Below are 19,290 nucleotides of genomic sequence, written 5' to 3'. Positions count from 1 at the left end.
ACCTGTCATCTTAATATCATACAGTTTATTGATCTTGGTTTAATCTAATTTTTCCGCTTTGTTTTATTCTTTGCTAAGTGGAAACCATCAGTATTATACTCTGGTGCTCCAGAACATAATGATGATGTTCTGGATTTTATATTCTACCTTTATAACAAAAGCTGCCACCTTTGGACGCTAGAGATGTGCGGATCGCTTCACGGAAGCCAAGATCACGTTCCAGGTCGGTACTCTCTGGCCGTGGACTGGAGCTGCAGACATTTTTGTGAGCTTCCGGGTTACCGTACGCGGCATTTGAGTCGCCAGCCTGGCGTGAAGGCATCTGTGCAGCATATAGGTGACACCTTGCCAGCTCATCCAATCATATATATCGAGTATGGAGTCCCGGAAGGAAAAGAAATTTGTGCAACTTCTGGCCACAACTAAAGAGCACCGACCTGTTCCTTGAAAGCAAATTTGCTCATCCCTATTTGACTATTAATTATTTCTGGAATTCTTCCCTTCAACAAGTGAATTCATGTCCTAAATAGATAAATAGGGGACCCTTTTGAAAAAGCACCTAACGCGAAACGCGCGTCAGGGGATCTGCAGGGAGATATACGGACACTGCCAAGAATTATGGGTAAGCGTTTCTTACACCTGTAATGGTGAGCACCATGATTGGGGATACTATGAATGTGTATAGTTAATTTATCTATCCTTTTTTAGTTATCACTTTTGTGCCTGTCATTCATTCATATATGTACCCTGTGACTATGTATATCGGCTCTACTCTGGCTATTTAGTTGCCCTCTGTATACTCCCATGTTATACCTGCAGCTTTTCATATCCACTCCCCTTCTTGGGCCTGTATTGATGGCATGTGTTATCTATTATTCATTGGATTAATATAGATTTTGTAATTTTATTTTATGGTTTTATTTACTCCATTTTTGTGTGTGTTACAACTTCTGACATGTCTCCGAATTTCAAAGCAATAAATTTTGGGGGGTTTTTTCTGAAAAAGAGAAATGGTCAAAATGAAAAAAAAAACAAAAAAAAAACAAGACCCCAGTGCTTTCAGACCTCAAATAATGGACGACCTCCGGGTTAGCCCCCCATAGTGAGAATTTGGTTTAAAAATGATTACATTCGTTAGATCTTTGTTAGATCCGGTTTGATCAACCAAAGCTAACGTTAGATATCCCCTACAAATTGAGATATTTACGATCTTTTCCAGGGGGCTAACCCGTAGCTAGCCCCCCCAACTTAATAATAATAATAATCTTTATTTATATAGCGCCAACATATTCCGCAGCGCTTTGCAGTTTAACAGTTTCAAAACACAAGTCATAAGTAACAACGTTAACAATACAATAATTGAAGCAAAATAAGACGAAATGAGACGACCCTGCTCGTGAGAGCGTACAATCTACAATGAGGTGGGGGAGATACAGAGTACAGGTGTGTATTTACAATTGTGTATTTACAATGAAGGTCCAGCCATCTTGAGGGAGTGAAGGATGGATGGAGATAGTGAATGGGCTACACACGCACACTTACATAGAGAATTACTTTGATCAGTGAACGTGATAGGCCGCTCTGAACAGGTGTGTTTTGAGGGAGCGCCTAAACTATGCAAATTGTGGATAGTCCTGATTTCTTGAGGTAGAGCATTCCAGAGGATAGGAGCAGCACGGGAGAAGTCTTGGAGGCGGGAGTGGGAGGTAAGGATTAGTGCAGAGGTTAGTCGAAAGTCGTTTGCAGAGGGCAGCAATCGGCTAGGCCGATAGACAGAAATGAGGGAAGAAATGTAAGGGGGTGCCGCACTGTGGAGAGCTTTGTGGGTGAGAACAAGTACTTTGAATTGGATCCTATAATGAATGGGCAGCCAATGTAAGGACTGGCGAAGAGCGGACGCGTCTGAGTACCGATTAGCCAGATGGACGATCCTGGCCGCTGCATTAAGTATGGACTGGAGGGGGATCGTCGAGTGACGGGGAGGCCAATTAATAGAGCATTGCAGTAACCCAGGCGGGAGTGGATCAATGCAACAGTGAGGGTTTTTGTTGTTTCCATAGTGAGAAAAGGGCGGATTCTAGAGATGTTCTTTAGGTGTAAGCGGCAAGAGCGGGCAAGAGATTGTATGTGGGATGTGAAGGAGAGATTGGTGTCAAACAAAACACCCAGACAGTGTGCCTGCTGCCGGGGTGTTATTGTGGTACCATCCACGGAGGGAAATGTCAGATTTAGGGAGCTTAGTAGACGGCGGGAGCAGAAGAAGTTCAGTTTTAGAGAGGTTGAGTTTCAGATAGAGAGTGGACATGATATTGGAGACTGCGGACAGACAGTCACTGGCGTTCTGTAGTACAGCGAGGGTGAGGTCGGGGGAAGATGTGTATAGTTGTGTGTCATCAGCATAAAGATGGTACTGAAAGCCAAATCTGCTGATGGTCTGTCCAATTGGGGCCGTGTAGAGAGAGAAAAGAAAGGGACCAAGGACTGAGCCCTGAGGTACCCCAACTGCAAGAGGAAGAGGAGATGACGTGGAGCCAGAGAACAAAACACTGAAGGAGCGGTAAGAGAGATAGGAAGAGAACCAGGAGAGAGCAGTGTCCTTAATGCCTAGTGACTGGAGCTTAGAGAGTAGGAGATGGTGGTCAACAGTATCGAAAGCTGCAGATAGGTCAAGAAGAATGATCAGAGAGTGGTCACCGTTCCGTTTTGCTGTCAGAAGGTCATTGGTCACTTTGATGAGTGCAGTTTCAGTCGAATGTAAGGGGCGGAAGCCAGACTGTGAAGGGTCTAGAAGGGAGTGAGTGGAGAGGTAACGGGTAAGGCGGGAGTAAACTAGGCGTTTTAAAAGTTTAGAGATGAAGGGGAGATTGGAGACTGGTCTGTAGTTGTTTGTGCAGGATGGGTCGAGAGCAGGTTTCTTTAGTAATGGAGTAACAATGTCGTGTTTGAAGGAGGATGGGAAAATGCCCGAGGAGAGGGAGAGATTAAAGATTGTAGTTAGGTGGGTTGTGACGACTGGAGAGAGAGAATGGAGGAGATGTGAGGGCATGGGGTCGGTAGTGCATGTAGTCGGACGAGAAGAAGAGAGGAGTCTGGAGACTTCTGTGATGGGATCAAATGTGGAAAGTGAGCCAGGGGAGATGCAGGAAGGGATGGGAGTCACAGCACTTGGTGGTTGGGAGCAGATTTCTTGACGGATATTATCTATTTTTTCTGTAAAGTGGGAGGCCAGGTCATCAGCACAAATGTCTGTGATAGGGGCTTGTGCTTTTGGCCTGAGGAGGGAGTGAAAAGTGTCAAAAAGTTTCTTGGGGTTGTTGGCTAGTGAGGAGATCAGGGTGGTGAAGTAGGTCTGTTTGGCGAGGTGAAGGGCAGCGTTATAGGTTCTTAACATAAATTTGAAGAGGATGAAGTCTTCTGGTGTGCGGGTTTTTCTCCGTAGGCGTTCAGCACTCCTGGAGCATCGCTGGAGAAGTCGAGTTTGCGATGTGAGCCAGGGCTGTTTTACTCTGTGTTTGGAGGTTCTGAGGGTGAGGGGAGCTACTTGGTCAAGGGTGCTTCTAAGAGTGTCATTGTAGTGATGAACAGCCAGATTAGGACAAGAAAGAGAGGAGATTGGGGACAGTGATGAGTGTAGGGAATCTGAAAGTGTCTGAGGGTTAATGGCTTGTAGATTTCTGAATGTGTGATAGGTAGGAGTGTGCTGTGGTGGGTGAGGATTTGTGAGCGTGAAGGAGAGAATGTTGTGGTCAGAGTGGAAGCGGTGAGTTATTTAGGTGGGAGATTGAACAGAGCCGGCAGAAGACCAGATCAAGGGTGTTACCTTCCTTATGTGTCTCAGAGATTGGAAGCTGTGAGAGGCCTAGAGAGGTGGTTAGTGATAGAAGCTGGGATGCAGATGTGGAAGTAGGGCTGTTAATGGGGATGTTGAAGTCTCCCAGGATGAGGGTTGGTAGTTCTGAGGACATGAAGTGCGGCAGCCAGGATGAAAAGTGGTCAAGGAAGTGGCACTTAGAAATTTGCCGTTTTTTGGATGGATTCTGATAAATATTCGTTAGATCCGGTTTGATCAGCAAAAATTAATGTTACATCTTCTTTCGTTCCCGAGATATTGGGGGTGTCAGGTGGGGGGTTAGCTACGGTTTAGCCCCCCCTACTTTGAAATTTGCCGTTTTTTGGATGGATTCTGATAGATATTCGTTAGATCCGTTTGAGCAGCGGCAACTTTGGCGGGGGCCAGTTGTGGGCAGCATCAGGACTTCACTGGCGATGTTTCACGGCGAGGAAGGGGGGCAGTGTGCTGCGATGACTGTGAAGAAGCGGACCTGTAGGCATCACAGGGGACGAGAATGACTCACTGACCGAACTTTCAGATTGTCCCACTCACTCACCACCTCCTCACTTCACTCTCTCTCTGTTGGTCTCCCCCACTGCTCTGTCCTTGGACCCCTCCTCTTCTCCAGCTACACCTCAGGACTGCTGTTGAAACGGATCTAATGAATAACTATCAGAATCCATCCAAAAAACGGCAAATTTCAAAGTAGGGGGGGCTAACCCGTAGCTAACCCCCCCCACCTGACACCCCCAATATCTCGGGAACGAAAGGAGATCTAACGTTAATTTTTGCTGATCAAACCAGATCTAACGAATATCTATCAGTATCCCTCCAAAAACCGGCAAATTTCAAAGTAGGGGGGCTAACCCGTAGGTAACCCCCCACCTGACACCCCCAATATCTCGGGAACTAAAGGAGATCTAACGTTAATTTTTGCTGATCAAACCGGATCTAACGATCAGAATCCATCCAAAAAAACGGAACATTTCAAAGTTGGAGGGGCTAGCTACGGGTTAGCCCCCCCCTGGAAAAGATTGTAAATATTTCATTTTGCAGGGGTGATCTAACGTTAGCTTTGGTTGATCAAACCGGATCTAACAAAGATCTAACGAATGTAATAATTTTTTACCCAATTCTCACTAAGGAGGCTAACCCGGGTGTGGTCAATAATGGTAAGAAAATAAGTTTGTAATCATTTAGAAACAACAATACTAATGATTTAACTCAGGAAGAGTTCAGAAGTCAATATTTTGTGGAATAATTGTGATTTTTATAAACAGCTTTCATGCGTCTTGGCATGCTTTCCACCAGTCTTTCACACTTCTTCTGGCGCAAAAATGTAAGCAGCTCTTCTTTCCATGATGGCTTGTGACTATCCATCATCCTCTTGATTACATTCCAGAGGTTTTCAATGGGGTTCAGGTCTGGAGAATGGGCTGCCCATGACAGGGATTTGATGTGGTGGTCTCTTAATTTTTGCCAGAGCTGTAGACAGGGCAGATTGGATTGGTAGATAGGACAGATAGATATATGAGGGGGAGAGATAGATATAAATGGTAGATAGATATGAAATTGCCTAATAATCCAGGAGACAGAGATGACTAATAGTCGGCATACACGCAGGTTGATGGCGGTGTTGTGAGATGTGATATCCCTGCATTAGATATTATAGGCACTGTCCCTTGCATTGACCCCCTGTGTAATGACCTATAAATCACTGCTTGTTGGCTTCCATGAATTTGTCATTTTCTTGTAATCCGTACAAGTAGCAGCACGTTTCCAGCGTTATTAATTGTGGGCAGGTAGCTTTCTGCGAGTATTAATGGCCGCCTGTTTCCTATTCTCTACCTTGCTTTCTTTGGAGAGAGGCCCGGCTAACAAAGCATTAGACAAACACCCGGCTGCCCTGGAATGTGTGTATTAGCCGCAGATTATTTCCTATTAGCAGATCGGCGGCCCGGCCATTGGCTCGCTCAGCTCTTTCAAACTTTTTTTTTTCCCTGTGTGTGTATAAACGATTCAGGCCATGGGAGCGAATTACCGCCATGATTGGGGAGAAAAGGGAATTAGTTACTGTTGCCATGGACACGGGAGTTCACAGTGGCATTGTGAGAGGCTCCGCTCACAGTCAGACGGCGCAGCATGGCAGCCGCTTTGTTAATGAAATCACTGAACACATATGCCTTTATATACTCCACGGTTACCTTATATAACGCAGGATCTGAGGGGGAATCCTGCAACTATCCATATTATGGGCGCAATCTATCAGGTTATTCACATTTTACATGTGTGATCTGTGATTTTGTGGTAGGTTGGATATGTGACAAGGCAACTGGATATAATATACAGATGATAGATCAGAGAGAGATATGTGATGGATAGATATGAGAAACAGCGATATACATAGATAGATAATAGATATGATATGGATAGATAGATATAGTACCTATCCTCATGTTAACTCATCTCTTATCTATCTATTATGTGTCTATCTATTATCTATCTCTTATCTATCTATTATCTATGTATCTATATCTATTTATCTATTGATCTATCTATTATCTATCTATTATCTATTTATCTATATCTATTTATTAATCTATCTACATATCTATCTATTATCTATCTATTATCTATTTATCTATATCTATTTATCTATTAATCTATCTATTATCTATTTATCTATATATATTTATCTATTAATCTTTCTACATATCTATTATCTATCTATAAAGTACCTCAGTTGTAGAAGTGTAGTCTATATGGCAGTAATGCAATTTAGAATTCCTTCATTCTTTTGTCTGTACATATGCGGTGCCGTCCTAGCAGTTCACACTTGCTTTATTCAGATGTCAGTATTTTGCATCCATGTTTATATGCCAATGCCAGGAGGGGAACTGACAGAGAAAAACTATATTTGAAAGATTGACCCCTGTTCTGTGTTTTGGAGACACTCACTGATGTATGAATGCGTCCTAAAACTGTTTTGAATCCATACTGTATCTTAAGCTTTAAATTTGGAACTGGAAATATATGTCTGATAGAGATGGTTAGGGTCCCATCAAAGAAAGGTACGCCTTGTCATGGCTGGTGGGCACGTAGGAATTGGCCAATTTGTGCTTTAAAGGGAACTTGTCAAGTCCCCCTGCCCTCCAATCCAGCAGCATTCAGCTTTGTGTGAGTAAACTCCCTCCCTTACCAGACCTGTATAACATAATTCAGTAAAAATAAATGCTTTAAAAAACATTTATAACCTCCACTTTTCCTATGCTAATGAGGGCTTTGACTAGTCGATGGGGCGTTAGTCCCCCAGACTAGGCATCCCTCGTTCCATGTTATTAAATGGATGTGATAATATAATTTGCACGATCTAGCTTCATCACCAGCTCATGCAAATCTGCACACGCGCTCCTCTCATTCCAGCCGGGTCACTCGTCTCTGCAGCCAGGTATACGCTTCCCGGCTTCAGAGGCTAGCACTACGCATGACCGTGAATCCATCTTTTCAACTTCTGGACATTGTACTATGCGCGCCTCTTAAGTCTGAAAGCGTACACCAGGTTTCAGAGGCTCATGATCGGAAGTTCAGAAGATAGCTTCCGTTCATGCGCAGTGCACGCCTCTGAAGCCGGGATGCGTATGCCTGGCTGCAGAGACGAGTGATGCTGCCAGAATGAGCACTAGATTTGCGTAAGCGTCGATGACTCTTTCTTGCAAATTATGCCATCGCTCCCACAGGGGATATAGAAAGAGGGCTGACCAGTTTGGAGAACTAGCATCCCATCATCTAGTTAGCTGATCCACAGATGTGCCGGGTGTCGATACCCAACCGATCAGACATTAATGACCTATCCTAAGGATAGGTCAACAATGATAAAGTGGTGGAAAACCGCTTTAATTTGAGGACAGCATGAGATAAGACACGGATTTCAGCAATGTGTCACTTATTAGGTTGTATGCTGTTTTTTCAATACAATGGGTGTTTTATCACCAGGAGATTATCAATGCCCCGACCACAGCTCACATACGTCCTGGTCTGACTCCGTCCCACCACTGATTAGCAGGTCACTGTCAATACACACAGAGAGCTGTGGTGTGGGCGGAGTCATTTTTCTGGTCTATGCTACATCGAATAACTCAGATTTTATCTCAACTGCTGCACCCAATAAACCAAGTGACACATCACCGGAATCGGCGTCTCTACATTATGCTGCTCTCAGATCAGGTAGCAAAAGCCTGGTGACAAATTCCCATTAAGTACCTCAATTGTATAAGTCTAGTCTATATGCCAGCAATGCAGTCTACATTTCATATAGTCAGTGTCTATACATCTTGGCGCACACTTGTGATCCTCATCGGACCTCCAGCTAACAACATGCCCAATGCTTTAATAGTATTGGTCTAATTAGATGAGCCAAAGAGACCTTTTTGGCCATTTAGATCCCTAGACTGCAAACCCGCCACTCACTATTGATTCCCCCGTGAGAGAGAGAGATTAATTGACAAATATTCCGTAATAGGTACATAGATGATGTTAGATATAAATGTAACAGACATGGATGAGAGATATTTAGTGTGCAGTTGACCTCCCAGTTGAAAGTGGTTTCTCAGTTCTCCTTCCCGGCAGTAGATGGATCATTAAACTCTCTGAGGGAAAATTAAACAATTCACTTGGAGCTGAACAAATTCCTACATTCAGCTTATAAGCCAAAGCACTATGAAGCTTTCTGTGTATATTAACTGTGCACGTGATTTCCCGCATGTACAGAGATGGGTATAGTCGGCGGAAAGCCATACCGACGTTTCACTCATGATCCCGAAAGACAAGTTCTGTTATGCAGGTTATTGAGTAACATTCAGAACCAACAAACATAACATGGATGACCAGCTTCTCTGTCTGAGATGCAGTGTAATGACCGTTTTTCCCAAAATGCTTTTAGACTTCTGCAGCGGCATCAATTTTCTGTACATATGTCTGCATGGGAGCTGTGTACACAAAACTGTAGAGTTTCCAATCAATTTTAAGCTAGATTGACACCTCCCTTTTTCATGATCCTGGCACAGACCATGATGGACGGAGCGGTAACGGGTCACTCAAAACCTAATAGGCATATGATATATGAGGCTGTTGAGTTCAACTCGGGAGACCCGCGGCTGCTCCGTTCATCGCGGTCCGTGTTCGGACTATTCCAAAAGGATGTGTACATCTAACCTTAGACTTGATTAAAACCAAAGATTGCTCTTGAAAGTTGATCTTTACAAGTTTAATGTTCCTTATTAGTTTCTGGGAACATTAAAATGTAATATGTAAATGATAAATTTATCTCTCACCTTGCCGGACCCTAGACTCCTAACCTTCACGAATCCGGTCCTCGCTGCATCTTCTGATCACCGATACTTGTGGTGAAAGCCCTGGACCTCTCACGCTTGGCTTGGACTTCTGGCTATGATGGGGCCAAAGAGGGTTCAGTGCAAGCGCATGAATGGCCATGACGTCAAGATGAGCCTCATCAGAGCCAGTAGTGTGGGCCTTCCGTGAGCAGGCTCAGTCATTACAGAGCCAGTGGCGATGATAATAAGATGCGTCGAAGACCGGACAGGTGAATGTGAGGATCGGAGGGGCTCAAGAGGTGAAGGAAGTATTAGTTTTATTTGTATTTTTGTAAACTTTTCATGGCCCTTCAGAAAAATGGTAGTCAGAAGATGTCCTCTTGCTGAGTCAGCTTGGAGATGAATAAAAAAAAAAATCAGCTTTTTGGCAAATTTGTCAAATTTGAGTACAATTCAGTTCCATTTAGAAATATACGTTCATATCTAGTGGAAAGCATTTGGAAATCCACGATGACACCTTGGCGGGAATCGAGTCTGACTAGCGACTCTTATAAAGAATCCCACGTATGCGTCTCGATAAATTTGTCTCATCTCAGGCTGTTTATGCTCCACAAACTGAGATTTATGCAAGCCAAGATTTCCATTATAATTTACTCCAATTTTTGAGATACATATTAGGAAATCTATCGGGTTCCCCATTCTGCTAAGCCATGTTCACAAATGAGAAAAAGTTGTTTTTCAGACCAGTGCTAAAATTGTCATTTTTTTTTCTACCACTACAAATAACTTAATAAATCCCCCCAGTGCGTTGAGTGTATTAGTGCAACCATCTGCACTATAACCCTCTTCAGAGTGTGACATCATTGAACAACCACAGTCGTTCACCTCTGTTACAAATGTTTAGCTTTTCCAAACCCTAACACATAGTTACAGCCGCACGACAGTGTTTATCTGACCAATTAGCCCTGCAGAGGGGCAAGCTAATAGTTCACTTCTTCCCAAACACTCATCGCCATGTAGCAACCACACAAATGTAACATCGATTATGTGTAATTGTCTTAAGATGTCGTGCTGGAGCGTTAATGCAGTCCGCCACACTGCCTACAGCCTTGGAGCAATGCTGCCTTTATTGCTTGTTGCTTGCCTTGTTTATCTCAGCGGTGGACTGTGTACTTGACATCCAGTTCCCTGGGTCACAGACCTGCAGAGCTTCTTTTGTGTTACAGTATATATTTTTCTTCTACCAGGTAAACTCAGTATTTAAAGAGACAACGTTTTCTAACATAACATGTTCGTAAAAATAATACAAATGATGAAAAATGTTGAGTCTGTTGAATTTGGTATGTTTCCAGATATAAAGGGTTTGATGTAACTATCCAGATTTCTGTAGTTCTACTTCAGTCAGGGTTGTATTCCTTTGGTTGTATTCCTTTCATCCTGCACAAATAACTACAGACGAGTGTCTCCAATCTCCACTTCATCTCTAAACTCATGGAGCGCTTGGACTACTCCCGCGTTACATCTCCACTCACTCCGTACTAGACCCTTCACAGTCCGGCTTCCGCCCCTACATCCGACAGAGACTGCACTCATCAAAGTGACCAATGACCTTCTGACAGCAAAATGTAACAGTGACCACTTTCTGCTCATTCTTCTCGACCTTTCTGCAGCTTTCGACACTGTTGACCACCCTCTCCTACTCTCTAGGCTCCAGTCACTAGGAATTGAGGACACTGCTCTCTCCTGGTTCACTTCCTATCTTTCGGACCGATCCTTCAGTGTTCAGATCGCTGGCTCCACTTCATCTCCTTTTCCTCTCACTGTTGGGGTACCTCATTGCTCAGTCCTTGGCTCCCTTCTCTTCTCTCTCTACATGGCCCCAATTGGACAGACCATCAGCAGATTTGGCTTTCAGTGCCATCTTTATGCTGATGACACACAACTATACACATCATCCCCTGACTTTACCCCCGCTGTACTACAGAACGCCAGTGACTGTCCGCAGTCTCCATCATCATGTCCGCTCTCTATTTGAAACTCAACTTTTCCAAAACTGAACTTCTGCTCCCGCCGTCTACTAACCTCCCTAAATCTGACATTTCCCTCTCCGTGGGTGGCACCATAATAACACCCCTGCAGCAGGCGCACTGTCTGCGCATTATGTTTGACACCAATCTCTCCTTCACCTCCTATATACAATCTCTTGCCCGCTCTTACCACTTACACCTAAAAAACATCTCTAGATTCCGACCTTTTCTCACCACGGAAACAACAAAAACCCTCACTGTCTCCCTGATCCACTCTCGCCTGGACTACTGTAACAGTCTATTAATTGGCCTCCCCCTCTCTACTTTCCACTCTCCAGTCCATCCTTTATGCAGCATAATCAAAAAATTTTTGGCACTCAACTCGTTGCAAAGATGAGGAATTTTTATTTGCAGTCACAAATATAGACGTTTCGGCTGTATCAACTAGCCTTCATCAGTAAACAAGACTGCTCCTATTTCTATAATTTTCTGGACATTATTAGATCTGTGACTTTGAAAAGCTTCAAAGGTTGCACCAACCAGAAGTCGGCATAAATATCCTATGGCTATGCCTGAAGGGAATTGTCCCAAAGGGGATTACTTGTGGGATTGTTAAATCATGTGACTCATAGAAAACCCCAATTTCGCGCTGTAAGAACAGCAGCTGGCTGTAGTTTCAAATGTCTGTCATTGGTGGGTGGCAGCAGGACCTGTGTGAACACGGCATCCACCGCTGGTGTGGCAGGTACGACTAACCTCTACACTAATCCGTACCTACCACTCCTGTCTCCAAGACTTCTCCCGCATTGTGCCAATCCTCTGGAATGCTCTACCCCAAGAAATTAGGACCAGCCACAACTTGCACAGTTTTAGGAGCTCCCTCAAAGCACATTTGTTGAGAGCGGCCTATCACGTTCCCTAATCAAAGTCATTTTATGTGTACGTGTACGTGTGTAGACCATTCACTATATCTATCTATCCCTCACTCACTCAAGATGACTGGTCCACCATTCTAAATACACACCTCTACTTTGTATCTCCCCCACCTCATTATAGATTGTAAGCTCTCACGAGCAGGGTCGTCTTATTTTGCTTTAATCATTATATTATTGTTAATGGTGTTACTTGTGACTGTTGTGTTTGAAACTGTTTAACTGTAAAGTGCTGCGGAATATATTGGCGCTATATAAGTAAAGATTATTATCATTCTTTGGCCCAACAGAGGAAAAAACATTTTGCGCTTCCCTTTTTAAACTAAGGAATCATTGCACACTGTGAGGTAGCGCTGTTATTCAAGTAGGGGACACTTGCTTAGCCGCCACAAAACCAGATCGGCACAGGTTTTCCATAAACAATCATAGTCCATGCGGTTTATTTAGCATCAAACCCACAGCAGCTACATAAAGTTCACTTATTCAGCATAGCGTCCATGACAGAGTTCAGCTCTGTAATCCCTGTGGTCACACAGGTTATGCATACACAGGCTCTTCAGCCTCAGTTATCTCACCCACCTCAGGGTCTCCTCATGATTCCTTCACCATGCTGCAGATGACCATTCCCTCCAGGGAATCATCAGGCACGTGCAGCCATTCAACACAGCGTTCCTTGCTGTCAAGAAGACAGCTCCCATCTCTCCCAGACGGGGCCTTCCAAAATGGACCAACCAGGTCCCTGCATTCACCTCATGTGACCTACCCTGGCCACCTTATATGGTCCGTAGCCACGCCCACCGGGTCACATGACCTCATCACAGGTCCTTGAACCACTCATACACATTTTACAATAGCGTTCTTAACCACACCCCTGGGTGGATTTGTAGGTAACTGATCCCTGACACATGGAAACAGCACCTCAGCAGTATCACTGCTGATCCACACACACTTATGTCTCCATCTCAAGGCCACCCACCTTGGGATACATAACGGTCATTCAGTATCTTACACCTATCAGAACACTGGAAATGATTATACTTTCGTCCTGGGACATCCACACAGCGGCCCCTAGCGGACACAGTGGTCACTACACCACAACACACTGAGCATATCGTCAGAAAATCTATTTATCGTCAGAAGTTCTATTATTATTATTACCGTCCCTCTGCAGTGACGTTCAGGTCAGAGTGCGCGCCGTGCCCTCTGCTGCCTGAATGTCACTGGAGAGGGACCTGGAAGATAGAGCAGCATGGAGTGGGGACCGGTAAATATCGTCATTGCCAGCGGCGACACCAGCACCTGACCCCCATAGCACGCTGGTGTCCCCGCCTGCTTAGGACACTGCCATCTGGCCCCCAGTGACGAGAGGTGAGTATGTATTTTTTTTTTTAAATGGCAGCAGCAGCTTCAGCAGCAATATGTGGGGCATATATATCAATGAAGCATCTTATAGAGCCACCATTATCCTTTGAGCAGCGCATTATATGGGGCATAATTATCTATGGAGCATCTTATGGGGCCCACCATGAACTGTATGGAGCATTATATGGGGCTCCTGATTCAATATGGATATTCAAAAACATTTAACCTACTGATGTCTCAATTAATGTTACTTTTATTGGTATCTATTTTTATTTTTTAAATTTAGCAGTAGCTGCTGCGTTTCCCACCCTAGGCTTATACTCGAGTCAATAAGTTTTCACAGTTTTTTTGTGGCAAAGTTAGCAGCCTCGGCTTATACTCGGGTTGGCTTATACTCGAGTATATACGGTATTTAATTTTTAGACCACCATTGATTCCAGAGCCCTGGCCTTGCCGTCTTGCAGTCTACAGGGTTATGGAGAAAGAAACAGTAGGTTGAGGTGCTCCAGTGATGGTGAGGTGGTAGCTGGGTTAATTTACCCTTGTAAGCTTTCAAGTTCCGTTTGAAAGTTCCCAATGCTGTAGATAATTGGAGGTGTTTTGGGGCACAATATTCCAGTGGATGGGGGATACTCAGGAGACATCTTGCAGGCGATTGCGTGAGAAATGTACGATTGTGGAGAAAAGAAGAATGCACGATACATCATAAACACAAGGAAGAGACTAAAGCATAGTCAGGTAATGTTCCGAGGTCAGAGTGCCTGGAGGATAGCAGATCAGAGCAGAAGGGGTTAAACAGATGGATGGTCAGAATGAGGTCCAAGGTCAGGCAACTAAAGATCATCCTACAGAATGCAAGGCACATAGAGAACGTACCTCTGGCAGAGGTCTAGGAGAAGCAGCTCAGTTAAGTAGCCTGTCAATCACCTGGGATAATGAACGCTTAGAGACAGCCAGCACCTCCCAGACTAAGATTGGACAGCCGAGCTGTCAATCAACACACTGACAGCTCAGCACGTCCCTGGGTCAGATTGGATGACTGAGCTTGTCAGAAAATGCATCCCAAACTGAGGGGCGGAGCCATTACACAACTCCTTTAAAAGCATCGATCAGGATTCTGGCCTAATTTTTGCCAAGAAAACCCTCTTGCCTTACCTCTGTTATGTGTTTTAGAAATCCCTCAACAAGCAGGTGTGGTTTAGTTGGGAAGTGGCATGTTTTCACAGGAAAAGAGGCTTGGTTTAGGATGTAAAGCTATCCACCAAATTTCAGATATAATTGTGGTGTAAATTTTAGTGCAGATGCATTTAGGCCTGTCTGTTTTTTTCATGTGCAGGTTGTTGTGGACATGCTCTGTGACTTGTGGAGGATGTTGTGGATACATGCTCTGTGACATGTGCAGGGTATTGCAAGCATGCTCTGTGACCATGTGCAGGGTGTTGTGGACATGCTCTGTGACATGTGCAGGGTGTTGTGGGCATGCTGTGTGACATGTGCAGGTTGTTGTGGACATGCTCTTGACATGTGCATGGTGTTGTGGACATGCTCTGTGACATGTGCAGGGTATCGCGGGCATGCTGTTTGACATGTGCAGGGTGTTGTGGGCATGCTCTGTGACCATGTGCAGGGTGTTGTGGACATGCTCTGTGACATGTGCAGAGTATTGCAGGCATGCTCTGTGACATGTGCTGGGTATTGCGGGCATGCTCTGTGACATGTGCAGGGTATAGCGGGCATGCTGTGTGACATGTGCAGGCTGTTGCGGGCATTCTCTGTGACATGTGCAGGGTATTGCGGGCATACTGTGAGACATGTGCAAGGTGAAGCAGGAGGTGACACTAATCATGAATAGTGGATCCAGTGTCATCTATATACAAGTGTTATCCTTCATTGTGCTCCAGCCTGTGATTATAATAAAAAAAAAACAAATCTGATTTTTTTTTTCTACAATATGTATTCAACATGAAGCAAACTTGAATGAATATTGGGTCATTTTCTAATGATGCATCTCGTTTACGTAATTTTTTAATATTTAACTTTTATTTCTTTTTGGGTTACTGAGAAGGTTCCTGTATAAAGGGGAACTATAGAACTGCTGGGAGAAAAGGAAGTTAAAACTTCCCTTAATTAAACATCTTACAAAGTTTGATATATTCACATGTGTTACTGATCAATGCATAGAAATATATACAATGCAAATTTCACTGAAAACCTTTATTTTTTTTGTTAATGAAAACCTGGCATGGTAATGTCATTAAATATTGTGGCTTTATAATTGTGATTTAAACAGTAACTGAGGTGAGAATAAGCTGGTCTGTGTGTGCATGAGGAATAACACTTTTTCTGGCAATTATATGCTTCTGTCCTGCATTTTTCAACAGTTTTTCCTCTGCAGGCTCTTTCTCAAATGTTCAGACTAGCTGCTATGATGTCTCCTATACACGGTATACGAGGACAGGAAGTGTTCTCCTGTTTTGACTCGATGTAGCACATGCTAATAATGAGTTTCAGCATGGATGATAGTATACACCCCTGCTGAGCAGTGTAGCTGTGAATCCAGCTCTGGAGAGGGGTAAATATGCTAGAAATCAGCAGGATTATTATTATAGAACCATTTATCCCATGACGCTTTTCATGTGGAAAGGGGTATATATATATATATATATATATATATATATATATATATATAAAAAAAATTATGGTCTATCTCTCTTCCTGCCTCTCTTTCCCTCTGATTCTCGCTCTGCATCTCCATTTTTCTCTTCCCCCTCCTCCGTGGCTTTTAGCTGGCTGCTGGAGGCAGTTTTGATAAAATCACAGTTTTATCTGCAGGATAATATCACTAGAGAACTAGTAAATCTCCTTACATGTAGTCTTCCATATTCATGTGCTCTGTATAACTCCACCCCCTCCACTCATTTTCAGCTTTCTGCCCATGCAGTGTACACAAAAGCTGCCAATCAGTGATGTGGGCAGGTTATACCATGCTTACTTTCAGAGACATGCAACAGATAAAACAGTGATTTTATCAAAATGTCAGCAAGCAGCCCGCTAAGGCTAGTTTCACACTTGCTTTTTTTTGCAGCGCGTTTTTCCCGCAAAAAAACGCATTAAAAAAACGCATACAAATGCATACAAACGCTGCGTTTTTTTCAAGCATTTTTATGCGCATGCAGGAAAAAAACGCAGCGTTTTTGCGCGTTTGTATGCGTTTTTTGTGCGTTAGCGTTTTTTTACAGATTTTTGAAAAACCCCACAAAAATGAAAAAACAACCATTCAACAACACACAAGACCAATGGGACTTCATTGTGGGTGTGGTATGTTAATATATAGACCCTGTCTATAGTATTCTTGACATTTGCTTGATTCTTCTCGTGACCATGGATCTGCGCTGGAAGAGTTTTCACTTCAACTTGGATTTGGACATCGCGATGGCTCAGGCGTATGCAGTTGCTTGCCATGAACAAAGGAAGAGAGAGAGGCAGCGAAGACGGCGGCGTATGTGGATACATCCGATTGTTGAACTCCGGGAGAGCCGTGGGGCATACCACACCCTCTACAGCGAGCTACGGGCAAACCCGGAGAAATTTACAGATTATATCCGGATGTCCCACGAAAGTTTCATGGATTTGCTTGCTCGTGTCCAACAATCCATCCGGAGACAGGACACACAGCTCCGTCGTGCGATTCCTCCTGAGGAACGGCTACTGGTGACATTACGGTATGTTTTAAAAACCAAGGGGTGTTGTCTGATGTTTTTTTTGGTAAATTTAGTATTCAAAACCTTGGGTAATTAGTTTTCATGAATGTACTAATATTTTATTTTATAGTTTTTAAAAATAATATACATAAATATTAATTTTACTTCTTTGTCTGTTCACAGATTCCTGGCGACTGGAGAAACCCTATCTTCACTACACTTCCAGTACCGTATTGGAATCTCTACCTTGTCTGGAATTGTTGCTGACACCTGCCGGGCTCTCTGGAATGTTCTTTGCCCAGAATTTATGCCCCTGCCCACCGCTGAAAAGTGGATGGAAATTGCTGACAAATTCTGGACAGTATGCAATTTTCCCAACTGTTTGGGAGCTGTTGATGGAAACACATACGGATCATCAAACCCCAAAGAACGGGATCTGAGTACTATAATTACAAAAAGTACTTTTCAATAGTACTCATTGCGATTGCGGATGCCGGATGTATGTTTGTAGCAGTGGACATTGGAGCATTTGGCCGTGGTAATGACTCACAGGCTTTTAAAAACTCAGACATGGGCCGGAGGTTGTATGGCAACCAATTTAATTTCCCTATGCCACGGCCTCTTCCTCACACCGAAGCTCCGCCACTGCCCTTTGTAATGGTTGGCGATGAGGCTTTTCAAATGTGCGGAAACTTACTGAAACCCTACTCCAGCCGGGACTTGGACCACACCAAAAAAATATTTAATTACAGGCTGACCAGGGCCAGAAGAACTGTCGAGTGTGCTTTTGGGATTCTTGTTTCCAGATGGCGAATTCTGGGCACGGCCATTAATCTGAAACTTGAAACAGTCGATGAGGTGGTGAAGGCCTGTGTGGTTCTACATAACTTTGTGATGGCTAAAGAGCACCCGACCTTTGAACTGGACGATGATGCTCCTAACCCATTGCCTGAATTCACTCAGCACACTCTCAGGTCATCCGTTGAAGTTGGCCAAATGAGGGACAAATTTGCGGCCTACTTTATTTCTGATGTAGGACTGGTGCACTGGCAAGATGAAATGGTGTAATGTTGTTGTTTGTTTATGGTAATAAAAATCCTTATTTGATACCATTACTGAGTGCACTATATTTTTTAAACTCCAATTAATTAAAAAACTTCCCATGTATAACTGAATTTTTTTTATGTTCACACACCTGGGCAGGTAAATACACATATGAGTTAAAATGCAGCATTGCTAGTCTGCGTGAAATATATTGGAATGAGCAAAGCTGCAGGCCATGAATCAGGAAACCATTTTTTTTCAAGAGAAAATTGTGCAACTAGTTTAAAACAAAGTATGTGATTTTCTCAAAACACAACCCTCAAAACCCAACCCCAATGAAAGTCCATGGGGAATACAAGTCAGCATTGAGTGGATGAATGTAATCTGCTCATGTAATCTGCTCCATTACAAGTTATTACACTAGGCCTTGGAATGACTATACTAGGCCGTGGTATTTCAAATATGAGTATAGTAGGCCTTGTGCCTACTAGTATATTCATATGTGAAATACCACGGCCTAGTATAGTCATAACAAGGCCTACTCGATTTTGGCCAACTAGGATCTTGTTTCACAAAAAACAAACTGGTGAAACTAGAAAGAAACTTATTTTTTAGACAAGTTTCAACAGTTTGTTTTTCATGAAACCAGATTCTAGTTGGTAAAACTAGAGTTATTACACTAGGCCTTGTAATGACCACACTAGGCCGTGGTATTTCAAATATGAGTATAGTAGGCCTTGGGCCTACTAGTATAGTCATATGTGAAATACCACGGCCTAGTATAGTCATACCAAGGCCTACTGTAATAACTCGATTTTTAACAACTAGCATCTTGTTTCACAAAAAACAAACTGGTGAAACTAGAAAGAAACTTATTTTTAAGACAAGTTTCAACAGTTTGTTTTTCATGAAACCAGATCCAAGTTGGTAAAACTCGAGTTATTACACTAGGCCTTGGTATGACTATACTAGTCCATGTTATTTCACATATGACTATACTAGGCCTTGGGTTGGTTTTTAACATGTATTTACCCATCAGTGTGTGTGAGCGGCGCAAACAAC

The 19,290-nt window shown here is 43.4% G+C and overlaps 2 protein-coding genes across 8 annotated transcripts in view; both read left to right on the top strand.

Moving 5' to 3' along the window:
* Positions 1-19,290, top strand: part of TRPS1 (transcriptional repressor GATA binding 1) — a 375,172-nt gene that overhangs the window by 275,706 nt on the left and 80,176 nt on the right. The window lies entirely within an intron of this gene.
* On the top strand, positions 16,214-18,774 carry LOC141101379 (uncharacterized). Its single transcript, XM_073590447.1, has 2 exons — positions 16,214-17,205; positions 17,368-18,774. Exons 1-2 carry the CDS (start codon positions 16,865-16,867, stop codon positions 17,654-17,656), a joined length of 630 nt encoding a protein of 209 aa, XP_073446548.1. The 5' UTR covers positions 16,214-16,864; the 3' UTR covers positions 17,657-18,774.

Source organism: Dendrobates tinctorius, unplaced genomic scaffold, assembly GCF_039654945.1.
Source record: "Dendrobates tinctorius isolate UK_male_01 unplaced genomic scaffold, ASM3965494v1 ptg000116l, whole genome shotgun sequence".
NCBI lineage: Eukaryota > Metazoa > Chordata > Amphibia > Anura > Dendrobatidae > Dendrobates > Dendrobates tinctorius.
This window is presented reverse-complemented; position numbering and strand designations above follow the sequence as displayed.

What these genes read in the sequence shown, in the direction of transcription:
- LOC141101379 (XM_073590447.1), top strand. Translation starts at nt 16,865, where the DNA reads ATGGATCTGCGCTGGAAGAGTTTTCACTTCAACTTGGATTTGGACATC. An exon ending in CGGCTACTGGTGACATTACG is followed by an intron (nt 17,206 to 17,367) that starts GTATGTTTTAAA and finishes GTCTGTTCACAG; the next exon opens with ATTCCTGGCGACTGGAGAAA.